The following is a 13,631-nucleotide window of genomic DNA, read 5'->3' on the forward strand; positions in this document are numbered from 1 at the left end:
TCTCCTGGAGTTTCTTTTCCAAACACTCCAAAACACTCCAAAAAGGCAGATCTCCCACTGGTTTGTTGCTTTGGGTGTTTTTCTGGTGCTGCCCTCTTCCTGATACCAGAAACAGCTGTGGTGCTTCCGCAGCTACTGTCCCAGTGAGATGGGGAATGAGGACACTGCAGGCTGTGTGTCCAAACAAAAAAGGGTAGTTCCAAAACACCAACCACATCAGACCCTCTCCAAAGGTGATCTAAGCATTCCCAGTCCATCACTCCAGCAAAACTCCTCCTGCTTTCCATGAGGGTGACCCACGACTCTGTCCTTTGTCATCTGTTTTTTGTGCAGTGACACGACTTCTTTGGATATGCTGATGTAAAACACACTTTCCTTCTCCTCTGCTAGGAGAGCAACTCCTCTTATCCAAGAAAGGAATTGTGTTTAATGTCTGTAGCTTGTTTGCCATGGAAGCACTGTCCTAATTAGTGGTTTTCATGGCTACTCACTTCTGGAAGTCAAAAGCACTATTTCACATTAATTTAACCCACTCCAGGATTAAACTAGTTTAGGATTAAGGCCCTGTTAGTCTGGAATATGAGCTTCCACACTGAGAATTGCAAGTCATTCAGCACTAACCCACAGGGAAAATTGAGATAATGAATGTAAATTAACTGTTAAAGGGGATTAGAGGAATGCCACTAATCCCTGTGGGAAGGCAGGAGGACAGCAGTCACATTTCCATCCTGCTCTCTTGGCTGCTCAGGCGGTTTAAACATAAATAAATTAAGAGTATTTTCTCCACACAGTTTCATTATTGAAACTGGGGGCCTCCTCCATTAATGAAACTTCCTTTTACTACTTTGAGTTCATTTCTCAGAATAAAAAGGGCTCTAGTGAATATGGTTCTGCTGTCCCAGCCCCTCACTGAATGAGGGCTGTGTCAGGAGTCAGGCTTTAGGGAACAAAGGCAGGTAGGAAAAGCTGTGACCAGATGATGGAAACCATCTTCCTTGTTTGAACTTGCCAGCAGATGAGGTATCACCAAGCTTCAGACCTGGCAGATGTGCAACCATGCTTGTGTCCACCTGAGTCCAACAGAAACCATTCCCAAAAGGAATGTAGAGATACAGGTATGTGAGTACCTATTCCAGTGCTGGTGACAGACAGATCTAGATGTGGTCCCACTCAGGCCAGGTGGAATTGTCTCTCCTGTCTTTGCACACTAGAAGAGGGAGATGACTGGAAAAACAAATCCACAGGTATTGGGATCAACATGAGGATGGGCAGCCTTCACTAGGATGGGAGAGAAGGGTGGTACAACTCTGTAGTTACTAAAGACATGGCATTCTTGCTGGCTTTAGAAAAGACCTGGAAGCCCCACCTCTGGAGGCAGAATTTAGCCAACCAGACTGTTGTCCAAGTGCTTAAACCAAGGGAATTTTCTCCTACTCATGTATGAAATTGCAGAGCCACAGCAGCTGGGCAAAACAGACTGTGTGGATCAGCTGCTGTTAGTCCAGTCCAAGGAAGGACAGTGCTTGGATCTGTGTCCCAAGGCTGACACCAGGGCTGTGGCCTTTCCACACTGCACATGCTGGGGGGTAACTGTGACCCTTTCCAAAAAAGAGTAAGGGAAGTTGGGGCAGCAGGGGTAGGGTTTGGAGAGAGGATTTCTACCACAAGTCCCAATAGTTTGGGTGAAACTCTGATAGCTGCAGCTTATAAACAGATCTTAGAAGCAATTTGTCTCATAAAAATCTTCCAATAATGTATTTTTTTCTTTTATACACAGTATAAATGTCCTTTTACTGCTATGCCTTCTCTTCCCATCACCTTCCACAAACACCAGGCTGATCTGAATGCTTACCTGGCATTAACATCTGGGCTGAGGTTTAGTGGCACAGCTGTAGAGATGTCCACAGAGTCTGTATCAGCTCCCATATCTCCCAAGTCATCTGGGCTAGAAATGGAAGGTCACACCTCCCCATACCTCCTGATCCTGCAGGTGCATAGGTACCCCTCAAAGAGCATTTTTCTCTCATTTTCTGCAGTAAAACACCCCAGCCCCCATGTTCAGCTCATGACCTGCCACCCCATCTTTGCTCCCACACTTGCTGCCCATCTGGTTCCTTCCTGTATCCTACATTTCTGCAGTTGTTTATTCCTGCCCAAGCATGGGTAAAGTGCAAAATTCTTTTTGAAGAGCATCCTGCATTTGCCAGCTTATTAAGAGCACTTTTAATCCCTCCTCTGTGCTCCAAGACACTCTCAGTATCCTGTCTTGGCACTATCTTTAAATTTCATTATGGACTGTCTGGATCTTAACTCAGCTTAATTACAAACTCCTAAACATTACCAGATTCCACACACACATCAGAATAAAATTTCCCAGTTATTCACCCGACCTGTACTAATTCCAATTCTTTCCTCTAACATTGCTTAAGAGAACAGCCCCGTGTGAGAACGCAGCAAGACAATGTGAGAACGCAGCAAGACCTCTGCAGCGCTCGGGACACCGGGACACCGGGAGCCAGGACACCGGGAGCCTGCCCCCCCCCGCCACCCCTTAAGCCGCTTGGTGACCCAGTTGTCCCCGCGGGGCCGGGACCGGGGCCGGGCGGGGCGGCGGCGGAGGCTCCTCCCGCGGCTCGGCGGGCAGCTCCCGGCGGCCGGCCCGGCTCCGTGCGCGGGGCTGCGGGGGCAGCGCCGCGGGGCCATGGGCAACGGCACCGCCGGACCACCGCCCGCCGTACCCGGCCACAGCATCGCCGCCCTGGTGCTCGGCATCCTCCTCATCCTCCTCATCGTAGGCGGCAACGGGCTCGTCTGTCTGAGCGTCTGCACGGAGCGGGCGCTCAAGACCACCACCAACTACTTCATCGTCAGCCTCGCCGTGGCCGATCTGCTGCTCGCCCTCCTCGTCCTGCCCCTCTACGTCTACTCCGAGGTGAGACAGCCCGGGGACACCGGGGCACGGCGGGTTGGGGCTCGTGTGCCCGCCGAGCCTGCAGGTTACGAGGCAGCGGGGGGCAAGAGACCAAGTACCGAGGGTCCAAGCCGCTCTCCGGGTTTGCTCCCCACCGCCACCCCGCCGGCACGGGAGTGCTCCCCCTCCCGGGACAGCTTTGCCCCCGGGATGTGGCGGTCAGACCCCCCGGCTCTTACCTGCGAGCGTCACCGCATCCCAGCGCTGCGGGACCGCGGGCGGCGGGGAGCGGAGCCGGCGCCGTGCGAGTTCCTGGGATCCCGTGCGAACCGCGCCGAGTGGAGATGCCCCGAGCGGAGGCGCACCGGGGTGCTGTCCCTTGGCTTGCACGCTGTCCCTCGGCTTGCACGCTGTCCAGGTTGCCGTCAGCAAATGTATAGGAAGAGACAGGTGCTGTGCTCTGTTTGGCACACAGTGAGCCTTGGTGATAAAGGGAGATCTTTAGCATCTTTAGCCAGGAAATAACTTTCCATGTTGGCTGAGAAGGAGAAGCTGTCTTTTCCGGGGGCTGGATGGGATTTGGTCACCCTGCACCAAGGTGGCTTTGGTTGGTAGGTTGTTGCTTGGCACAGGCCTGACCCAGCACGCGATGGCAGTTGTGGAGAGCCAGCTCAGGGACATGGGGCAGAGTTGCTGTTCACTCCCAAAACCTGTTCACCCCCAAGACTGTGATAGCTGAGGGAAAGAACAACAGGCACTCCTGAGGCTGAGTTCTCTCTGTAACATTTACTGCCAGGGACAAATAAACCATTGTGCTTGCAGGGGGATGTTTTAGAACCTGTTAGTACCAGCTAGTGGCTCTTCCCTGCTCAAGAGGATGAAAGCATCCACTGAGCCAAATAGCAGGTTTTTCTACCCATGCTGGTGGTAGCTGGTAGTGTGAATCTTCTTCCCAGCTGTGGAATAGCATCTCCCCTCTTGTCCTCTTTCACAAGCCATGCAGAGCACTCCATGGCTGAGCAGGCCCTGACTGTGCAGGCCTGTACTCCCCTAAGCAAGGCAGGCTGCAGATTAGAGCTTAGAATGGTCTCTACCTCGTCCTAGGATTTTCCAGGATACTGTGACCTCTCTGGAGACAGGTATTGTGGAGCAGCAGGTTCATCTGGGGACCCATGAGAAGAACCAAGGAAGAACTGGAGCATTAGGTCCCCTCTTTTTCCACTGTGCTCTTGGTTTTGGTGGATTTGCTTTTCCTCATTACCTCTTTTTTGCTGTGGTTAGAAAGGCATATTCTTCATCATTCTTCTCAGCTACTTTTTGCTAATTGGGATCCCTTTTCTTCCTTCCTCTTTCTGTTGTCTCTCAATGCCTTCAGTCCCCAGGTCTCTCTATGGGCAGTCATGAACACCAGAGTGGTTTCCTTTTGCCTGCAGGTGGGAGTTTTGCTGGAATATATAAAATACAGGTTAACATATTCTGGGGTACCTCTGAAAATGCTTCCACTGGGGCAGGAGTATTTCTTGAACACCACAGACATTCCACAAGTTCTGGATTCTCAGGTAACAGGTGTTCATACCTGTATGAGCTTTAAAAACTGGTGCTGTCCAGCTTGTGGTGACACTTGGTACATTCACCTCCATGGCTATTCATAAACATCAGTTCTGTGAGGGAATTCTTCCATGTCTCTGCTCCCAGGATATTAAACATGGAGAATGTAGGTGCTGTATGACAGAAGTCTTTCCCTCCCATCCTCTGCAGCTCCTGCCGCCAGGCAGGCATTCAGAGGCACAAAAGAGCACAGGCACCAGGATTTGCACTCCTGGCTCTCAGAGGGAATGCATGGAGCAGGTGAGGGAAGTATGGAACAGCTACAGAGAGAGAGAGAGAGAGAGAGAGGGAGAGAGAGCCTCGAGCAGGCAGTGGGGCTTTGATGTGTAGAGCAGCTCCAGCTCTAGTTCCCATTCCATGTCTGGAAGCTTCTCTGGGCTCAGAGCCTGCAGGTGCCCATTTTCATTTTGTCTTTTGTACACTGGTGCAGGATTTCCAACTCATTTTGTTCTGAAATAAGGAAAAGGGAGAGTAACCACTGAATCCATGCCAGAGGATGGGATTTTTGTGGGTTTTTTTGGTTTTTTTTTTGTGTTTTTTTTTTTTTTTTTTGGTTTTTTTTTGTTTTTTTGGTGTTTTTTTTTTTTTTTTTTTTTTTTTTTTGGTTTTTTTTTGTTTTTTCCTTGGAGGCAAAACTCAGAATTAGATGTTGGGATGCAAGATGCAAGGGGTAGTGTTGCTCTTTAAAACTAGCTTGGTTTCAGCTTGCACTCTGTACCAAACATGGTAGCCACTGAAAATATGGCCTGGACAGTCCTGAATGTTCACCTCAATCTTCATTCTTGGTGTGGGGCTTTTGTTTTGTTGTTTTAAACTTTAGTACAACTCCTGATACAGTAAAGATGGACTCTGAGGGCCTATTGGAAAACTCGAGAACCAGCTGAGGCAGTGGGTTTTTGCTTTATAAGCATGAAGAGAACAAAAAACTGAGCATTTTTTCATTCAGCAGAAATTTGCTCACCTTGTGCTGTTTTCCTGTGAGGTGGCATCTTGTGTTCCAGTTTTGGAAACATTCCTTCAAGTCAGAGCTTTAGAAGACAGCAGGAGGGACTTAACTTTTGAGGTGACATCTGACACCCTCTCAAAGAACAGATCTCCTCCAAGCCCCAGTGGGGATGGGATTCCTTCCTGTGGTATGTGGGTGATCCTTTGCTGCTGTTCTCTGAAGCTGGAGCACAGTGGAGAGTCCTTGATCGTGGGTTTTATTTCTGGTTGTTAAGAAAGCTCATTTCAGACAAGGCAGCAATTATGGACACACACTCTCCTTCCACTGGACTCATCCAAATGTGAAACAAAGACATGTTCCAATGTTTCCAGTTGCAATTACTCACAGCTGCCTGCCCTGGTGGGCAAAAGGCACTTACCTTCCTGCCTGCTTGGGAATCTGAGGTCTTAGCAGTGTGATGGGGAGAGGTAATGGTAACTTTCACGGGGAAGTTGCACTGCTCTTCTGCCAGCCTTGGCTTTCTGATGAGTGTGTCAAGTGCTTTCCATCAATCAATCCTGTGCCAGAAAAGCAGGGGTGATGGGAAGCAAGGGGGAAGGAGATGGCCTGGAGCACTCTTAGGCATTAACTGTTATTCCTGAAGAGCAGAGTTCTGCTTTTATGTGAAGAGAGGCCAGGAGAAGATCCCAGAGAGTCCCTGGAGCATTGGTAGCACCGAACCAGGGGTTACCTGAGGAAGCAGAGCTATGGTGCTGTGGAGTTACTGCAGGATATCACTTGGCTCTGGATGGCTTTGGGAGGGAGCTGCATGGCTCCACAGGCCTGCCTTGTGAGGCAAGCTTCCTCTTCCCAGAGACACTGAAAATGGCAGGAGTCCCAAAGACTCTGGGATACTTGCAGGAGTTTATACAGCCCTCATCAAGTGGAGGCATCCCAGCAATTATGGCAGGCACCAGGACAAGCTCCACACGTGGACTATGCTGTGCAGCACACCTGTACCTGTACCTGAACCTGTAGCTGCTGCTCCTGTGTGCTCAGCTCTCTGCTAATCCCTGCCAAGCAGCAGGGCTGTGGAACAGGCCTGAGCCAGGAAGCTGCTGGCAGGAGCTGAGGGTGTTGGTTATGTAAACATCTTTGCCACTAAGACCTGTGTAAGTGATTACGGAAAAGAGGAAACAGTTTTAGCAGATTTGCATGTTTACCTGGCTCCTTCTCAGGTCAGGGAAGATGAGTGTTCCCAGCAGGCATGATGATGGAGCAGCCAGTAAAAACCTCATGTGCTATCTTCTTATCTTGCTGAGGGTGATGGGTTCTGCCCAAAACGTTCAGGGTGTCACTGGCTTGGTATCAAAACATCTATTTTGCAGTTTTTTCTGTGTGCTTGTGATGGAGCTCTTCTAATAAGAGGCCAGACCTCTACCCTCTCCAAATTTCCCCAGACTCTCTGTGAATACATGTCAGCTTGTTTGCAGCAGGATTTGGGATTAGTCTTTCCTAGAATGCTACAGTTTTAGTGGAAATAGATGTTATTCTGGGCCTGGCTGATGTCTGAGCCACACAAAGTACCAGGGAGCTGAGACAGGCCAGCAGTTACAAACCAGTGCTTAGGGGTTTTTTTTCAGATACCAGTAACTGGGAGAGGTGTCCTGAAATTCTTGGCCCTCATAATGTCTCAGATGGATGATGAGGCTTTTTCATAATCTCTGAAAAACTTTGACCTCAATGATTTAAGAAACAACATCAGAGCAGACACGAGGCACCTCTGTCTTATGTCCCACTCCCTCTTCTTCCTCTCCCCTTGCAGGCTGCATTGTGTATTCTGGGGACTGTGACAGTTGTCACAACTCATGACAAAAAGCCCCAAGTCAGCTTCTGGTGGACATGGAGACAATTCTTTGGCTCTGATGCTGGACTTTGCCCACTGGCAAGGACTGTTCCTCTTCCAGCTCATGTCACAGCCTTCCCACTCCATGCTATGTCTTGGAGCCATGGCTGCACTGAGGCAGATACTTGTTCAAAGTCCAGATGGGCATCTCCTAATTTCCTTTCAGGCTCCTGCTGTTCCCTGCATGTGGGAGGAGTGAGACAAGGGCTGGTATCAGAGGAAATAGAACTAAAACCTTTGGCTTTGTGTGTTGGCTCCTGCCTTCAGGAGCTCTTCTGGCATCAGGCTGGTTTAGAAGGCAGAGTTTTCCTTACAAATCAGCTGTGCTGAGGAATAAGGATACCAGAATGGGCTGACTAGGAAGGCAGCTGCAAGGGTTTGAGAAGCCAAGTCTGTCTCCTGCCATCCAGCATCCTATAAAAACTTCTGCATTGTATTCTGGAAAAGTGGAGAACCAAAAGAGCTGCTGGAGGTTCAGTTGCTCTGGAGCACTTAAAGGAAGCTTGAGTTGTTTGTGATCCCTAAATCTTTACACTGTGTACCTTGATGGGCTAATCTGCTGCAGCCTCCTGGAATTAGGTACTCCTTAATCACATGGCCCAGCAAAGCCTCTTATCCAAAGTTACTCTCCCATCAGAGGGGTCCTTGGCACGTTTTGCCAAGGTGGGCAGGTGACAAACACCACAGAATGGGAAGTTCTCTCCTAGCACCTCCTCCAAAGCTGAGTCTTGGGGGTTGGTGGGGAAAGGGAAGGGTTTCATAGCATTTTCCAAGTGCCCAACTTTAATCTCACATGATCCAATGGTGCTGCAGACCGAGAGCTTTTGTCCTTTTCAGAATCAATTAGTTCCCCCAAATCACAAATAGGTTTGGAAAACTGCAGCCCAAAATCAAATTTTTCTCTCTCATAAGCTGAACTGAACCTGTCAAGATCCCAGTGAGCTTGGCAGAAATTTGGCTTTTGATGATTCAGGTCCCAAATTCAGTTTGGAGTGTCTGCATTGTGCTAGAAAATAGGCTGACTGAAGCACACAGGTCTGACTCCAGAGCTCCCCCGGAGGTATCTCAAGGAGATGCTGTACAAAAATAGCAAAACAGTTACTTCAGAGACTCCTTTGGCTTTACAGCTCCTCTAATCATAATCCTGTGCTTGACATCATTACTGGCTGATATTAATCCCTGCAGAGCTGCCTGCCCTGTGGCTGGCAGGGCCTGGGGTTCAGCACCTTCCAGGCGTTCTGTGGAGTGTGTTCCCCATGTGGCTCTACTCTGTGCTGGAATGAATGAAACCAGAACTGTTGTTTAGCACCAGTACAGGAACAAATCCATACCTGCTTCCTGAAACCTGCAACATGAAAGGGCAGCAACATTAGACTCTATGAGCACTGGCTGACTATTGCTATAGAGAAAAAGGTCCCTGGGATATATATATATAAAATTTTTATGCAGCACATTTTCTATAGATAAAAATATGTAATAAATTATATATATTAGGTGATGCACATTATCTGTAGATAAACATACATAGAAAATTAAATATATTACTTGCAGCAATATATATATACTCTAGTAATATCTATAATATATATTTTAATAAAAACATATAGAAAGTACAGGTAGTGCTTGGTATTTTGCAATATCAAAATAAAGTGTTTGAATCAGACATGTCAAGGGGCCATTGCTACTGAACACTTTTTTTTCAAGCTAAAATCATACTTATTTGTACATTTTATTGGGTTTTTAACCTGTATCTGCAGAGGGACCCAAAGGAATTTTCCTCACAGTCTCAAACTCTGAGGAAAAATTCCCTGCTGTCTTGTGGTGACAGCCTATTGAGCTACCTGGCTTACCTGTGCAGGTGCAAGCAAACTGATAGGTCTCTGCTGCTGCTGAAGGAGCTCATGGGAATAATGGCACAGGAATGGGATCGAGGTGACCTATTTCTGTATCAGCCTAAAAAGTGCTTTAATGTTAAAAGAACAAGCTGGGTTTGTACCTGGTTGAGACAAGCACTTGATTGGAACAAAGTGTTGCAAGTAGTTTCTGGCTGTATGAGCATCAGCCATTGCTGTCCTTCTGTCTGTCCTGCTGCCTGTCCTGTGCTATAGGCTGTGCAGAGCTTGTGCTGGCTGGCTGAGACATGACCAAGCTGAAGATCACCAAGAATGGCAGAGTCAACACTTACAGGTGGTTTAGAGCACTGACACCGGTCCCTGCTGCTCTGCCCTGGTGCCTGTGACTGTGGGGAGAGAATCAGAGGTTGTTACTCACTGCCTGGACCTGGTCTCCAGAAGCTGAACTTGTGCTTGGCCTGCCAGGGTGGAACAGTTGTGTAACACAGAGAAACTCTTCACATAGTCTGCATGCAGGGGCTTGGAGTGGCTGGGACACAGAAGTGGAAGAGGAGCTTTGTGCTCTGTCTTCTGCTTGCTTGGGGACTGAGCTCAGGATGCTGTGCAGCCAATATTGCTTTGTTGGGGAGATCCTGAGGTCCTGAACTGGGAGTTTGAGGAGTTTGGGGGTACATGACCTCATCCAAGGCAGTGCAATGTCCTGTGTCCATTTCTCTGCCCAGTATGACTCACTTGGCTGTACTGATGGTCTGAGAGCTCAGTTCTCCAGACAGGCCAGAGCCACAAGCCCTGAGCAGACTGTGGGCTCTGTGTGGGGCTGATTCCCATGTGCTGCTGCTGCACTGGGAGCATCGTGCTATGGGAGGAGCACTCAGCTTTGGGCTGCTTGTTTGGAGCAAACATGAGTGGCTGAGGCACCCAGGCATGGCGATGTTCCTGTCATTTTAAAGGACACAGCGTCTGCTGACCCCAGGGATCTTTTCAGTTCCAGGGAGGAGTGTGGTCCCTCAGCACAGTGCTGTGCGATGCCCTGATGACCATGGACGTGATGCTGTGCACGGCCTCCATCTTCAACCTGTGTGCTATCAGTGTGGATCGGTGAGTGCTTCCTGCTCTGGCTGTGCCTGGGCAGCACACTGCTTCCATAGGCCCTTGCCAGTGTCCCAGGCAGGGAGGATTCTGCCCTCCCCTAAGGAGGCTGTTCTGCCCTGATGTCTTTCACCATCAGGTTTGTGTCCCATTAGTGGTGGCCAAGCTGAAATCTTGTTGTGTGATGACCCAGAGCTGTCTCTTGGCTGTTGTGGTTGTAGCCCAGGCCTCGGCTGTCAGTAAAGTGAATTAATGGGGGGAAGGACAGTGGCAAGGAGTTTGGGATCCCTTGGTTACATTACCACGATGCCACCACCACACCAGGACTGACTCACCCGGGGCTATGTTGGCAGGTTCATCGCTGTTCAAATCCCACTCAACTACAATCGGCGGCAGATCGACCTGCGGCAGCTGATCCTTATATCCACCACCTGGATATTCGCCTTTGCTGTGGCATCCCCAGTCATATTTGGCCTCAACAATGTCCCAGACCGGGACCCCAGCTTGTGCCAACTGGAGGATGACAACTACATCGTGTATTCCTCCATTTGCTCCTTCTTCATCCCATGCCCTGTCATGCTGGTTCTGTACTGTGGCATGTTCCAAGGACTCAAGCGCTGGGAAGAAGCCCGGAAGGCCAAGCTGAGAGGCTGCATCCACGGAGCCAACAGGAAGCTCTATCACCCCCCAACCTTGATGGAGAGAGAGCAGACCCGGCTGGGACTGCTGGAGTGCAGCCCCTATGCCCGTGCCGGCCTCCCTGGGGAGTGTGGGATGAACAGTGGGATCCAGACTGTGTCCTACCCACACCTCAGGTACCCGCACCCAGGGCACGGGCGCAAGCAGGCCAAGATCAATGGCCGGGAGCGCAAGGCCATGCGGGTGCTGCCCGTCGTTGTTGGTGAGTGGCTGTCAGGGATGCTGGGGAGGCTGGAAAATGCGCCACCTTGTTACACCACAGCACTCAGACTGGCAGGGCCTGGGTCAATCCAGAGCAGTGCCAAAACCCACCACCCTTGGGAAAGAACACATACACATATAGACACATACAGTGTCTGTAACACAACCTCCCTCCAAGGCAAACCTGTGACTCCCAATATCTTACATTCAAAGCCAAAGCAAGACTAACTCAAGACTTTTCATCAAAGTTTAGGACAGGAATAATATCCCAATTTTTTGTCTGGGCATAAGCCCAACTCCATGTGTTAGCACAACTGCTGCCTTTTCCCTGAGTGCCCAAGCTGTGTCTTTTTTGGCTCAGACTTTGTTAAATTAAACTCTTTTGAACATTCACATCACCTTCTCTCTTTATTGTCCTCCTGGCAGGTGCTTTCCTCTTCTGCTGGACACCTTTTTTTGTGGTGCACATTACCAGGGCACTCTGCAAATCCTGCTCCATCCCCCCTCAAGTCACCAGCACTGTCACTTGGCTGGGCTACGTCAACAGTGCTCTCAACCCCATCATTTACACCGTGTTCAACGCCGAGTTCAGGAACTTCTTCCGCAAAGTCTTGCACCTCTTCTGCTGAGCCCTCTGCGCAGGAGGAACCACTGGGTCATTTTTTGTATAGTTCATTAAAGATCTATTTCTGCCTCTGGTCTGCTGTCTTTGTTGGGGATGAGGGCAGGATGAGCAGAGCTTGCAGCTGAAGGGGCTCCCCAGGTCCTTGTAGTAAGGTGTTACAGGTGAAGGCCAGTGGATGCAGCTTGGATCCTCTTCCCAGTGGAACTGCCAAGTGTAGCCTCTTCTTTAACGGTTGCTGTTTGATGTAAGCAGGGATAATAATTCTAATTTCTAATCTTCTGGCTTCTGGGGTGATATTAACAGGGCTGTGAAGTGACAGGGACATGAGTCTGGGGGAAAAAAGGCTGTTTAAACTAATTACCCAGATGTCCACATACAAGACAAGGGTACCAAGCTCATTTCCAGATGTCCATATGCAGGAGAGGGTGAATCTACCTATGCAATCTCCTTTCCCCTTATCCTTGATAATTTTAAACCCAAAACCTGATTTCACTCATGTTTAACAAGGGTCTTACAAAGGCATCATAATGTTATTGCTAGTGCTCCAGATTTTCTTGTGAAGCCACACAATTCCTGCCAGGAACCATTTCCAGCCTCAAGAAAAAATCCTTCATATGTTTAGGTGAACCTGCATGCAGCGACAGCCACAGTGGCCAGTGGGACAGGTGATGCTTGTTGCTGAGGCTCAGAGGGGAGAAAAAGAATATTGCAGAAAAATACAGTCTTCCAAGTAATGATTTTTTACAGGATTGTTGTTTCCAGGAGGGAATTTGCTTGGAAGCAGAACGGAAAGGGTATGTCTAGAGTGTTCCTTTGACTAAAAATAGCAGGTGCTCAATTTCTCACCAGCAAACAGACTCAATTCCCACGATTGTATTGTGCATTTCTGAGCTGTCACATGCTGGGTTGGGGCACAGCTGCCCCAGGTACCAGGGCACCGTGGGCTCTCCAGAGGTGCTGTTTCAGAGCTGTGTTTGCTGCATCTGAATGCAGGATGCAAGAAACCCTGTAAATGATCTGTGTTATTGTGGCCTCAATCAAGACTGCCTTCTCAATTAACTAACTCCAAGTTCTAGACAATGGGCAATCAGCATTTAACTGTGAGCAGAAACCATTCCCAACACTCAAGTGTTATGTTGGAAAGCAGGAGTGAGCATTTTGCTTTGGGAATGGAAGGAGTTGCCTTTTCCTTCCTTCCCAGGAGTATCACAGATAATTTCTGTTCCCATCCTGCCTCAGTTCCTGCTTGACTTTCGTGGGAAGCATGGCTCCTTCTTGAAGAGCTGCACACTGTGGCCACCAGCTCCTGGTCCTCTATGGCACTGTACTGCTGCCCCCTGGGCCTGCTCAGCTCTGTGTTAAGAGGAATAACTTTCCCAGGAAACAGCCAGGAAGTAACACCACCTGCCACTGACTGTGGGAGCCCTGTCATCTCCCTCCATGGGAGAATGAGGACCAATGACCCTCAGGAGCTGGTGCTGCTGGCAAACCCACCAAGGGCACTTCTGAGAGATGGAAAACCAGCTCCCGCTGCCTTGGAACACATGGAATGCAACCTAACAGACCTTTAAGATGCAAAGTGGAAGGAATAGATTTGTCAGAAACCTCTAGTCTTTTCAATGGAGTTCACCTTTGAGTCTTTTCCATGGCATTTTTCTCTGTTTTTAAGTTTCCTGTAAGTCAGGATAGAATTTTCTGTTTGACAGCATGTGTAATGTTAGGTTGGGTCACTCTGTGGTTCAGGTGACCCTGCCTGGAGCAGGAACTGAACAGCCATCCTCATCCACCATCACCAAACTGGAGCAAACAAGAGC

The 13,631-nt window shown here is 49.2% G+C and overlaps 1 protein-coding gene across 1 annotated transcript; it reads left to right on the forward strand.

Annotated features, from left to right (window-relative positions):
• Positions 1–2,701: 2,701 nt before the first annotated feature.
• On the forward strand, positions 2,702–11,821 carry DRD4 (dopamine receptor D4). The gene is made up of 4 exons (XM_058807516.1): positions 2,702–2,932; positions 10,189–10,301; positions 10,646–11,193; positions 11,619–11,821. The coding sequence occupies exons 1-4, from the start codon at positions 2,702–2,704 to the stop codon at positions 11,819–11,821; spliced, it is 1,095 nt and encodes a 364-aa protein (XP_058663499.1).
• The last annotated feature ends 1,810 nt before the right edge of the window (positions 11,822–13,631 follow it).

The sequence above is a fragment of the Ammospiza caudacuta genome, chromosome 6 (assembly GCF_027887145.1).
Source record: "Ammospiza caudacuta isolate bAmmCau1 chromosome 6, bAmmCau1.pri, whole genome shotgun sequence".
Classification (NCBI taxonomy): Eukaryota; Metazoa; Chordata; class Aves; order Passeriformes; family Passerellidae; genus Ammospiza; species Ammospiza caudacuta.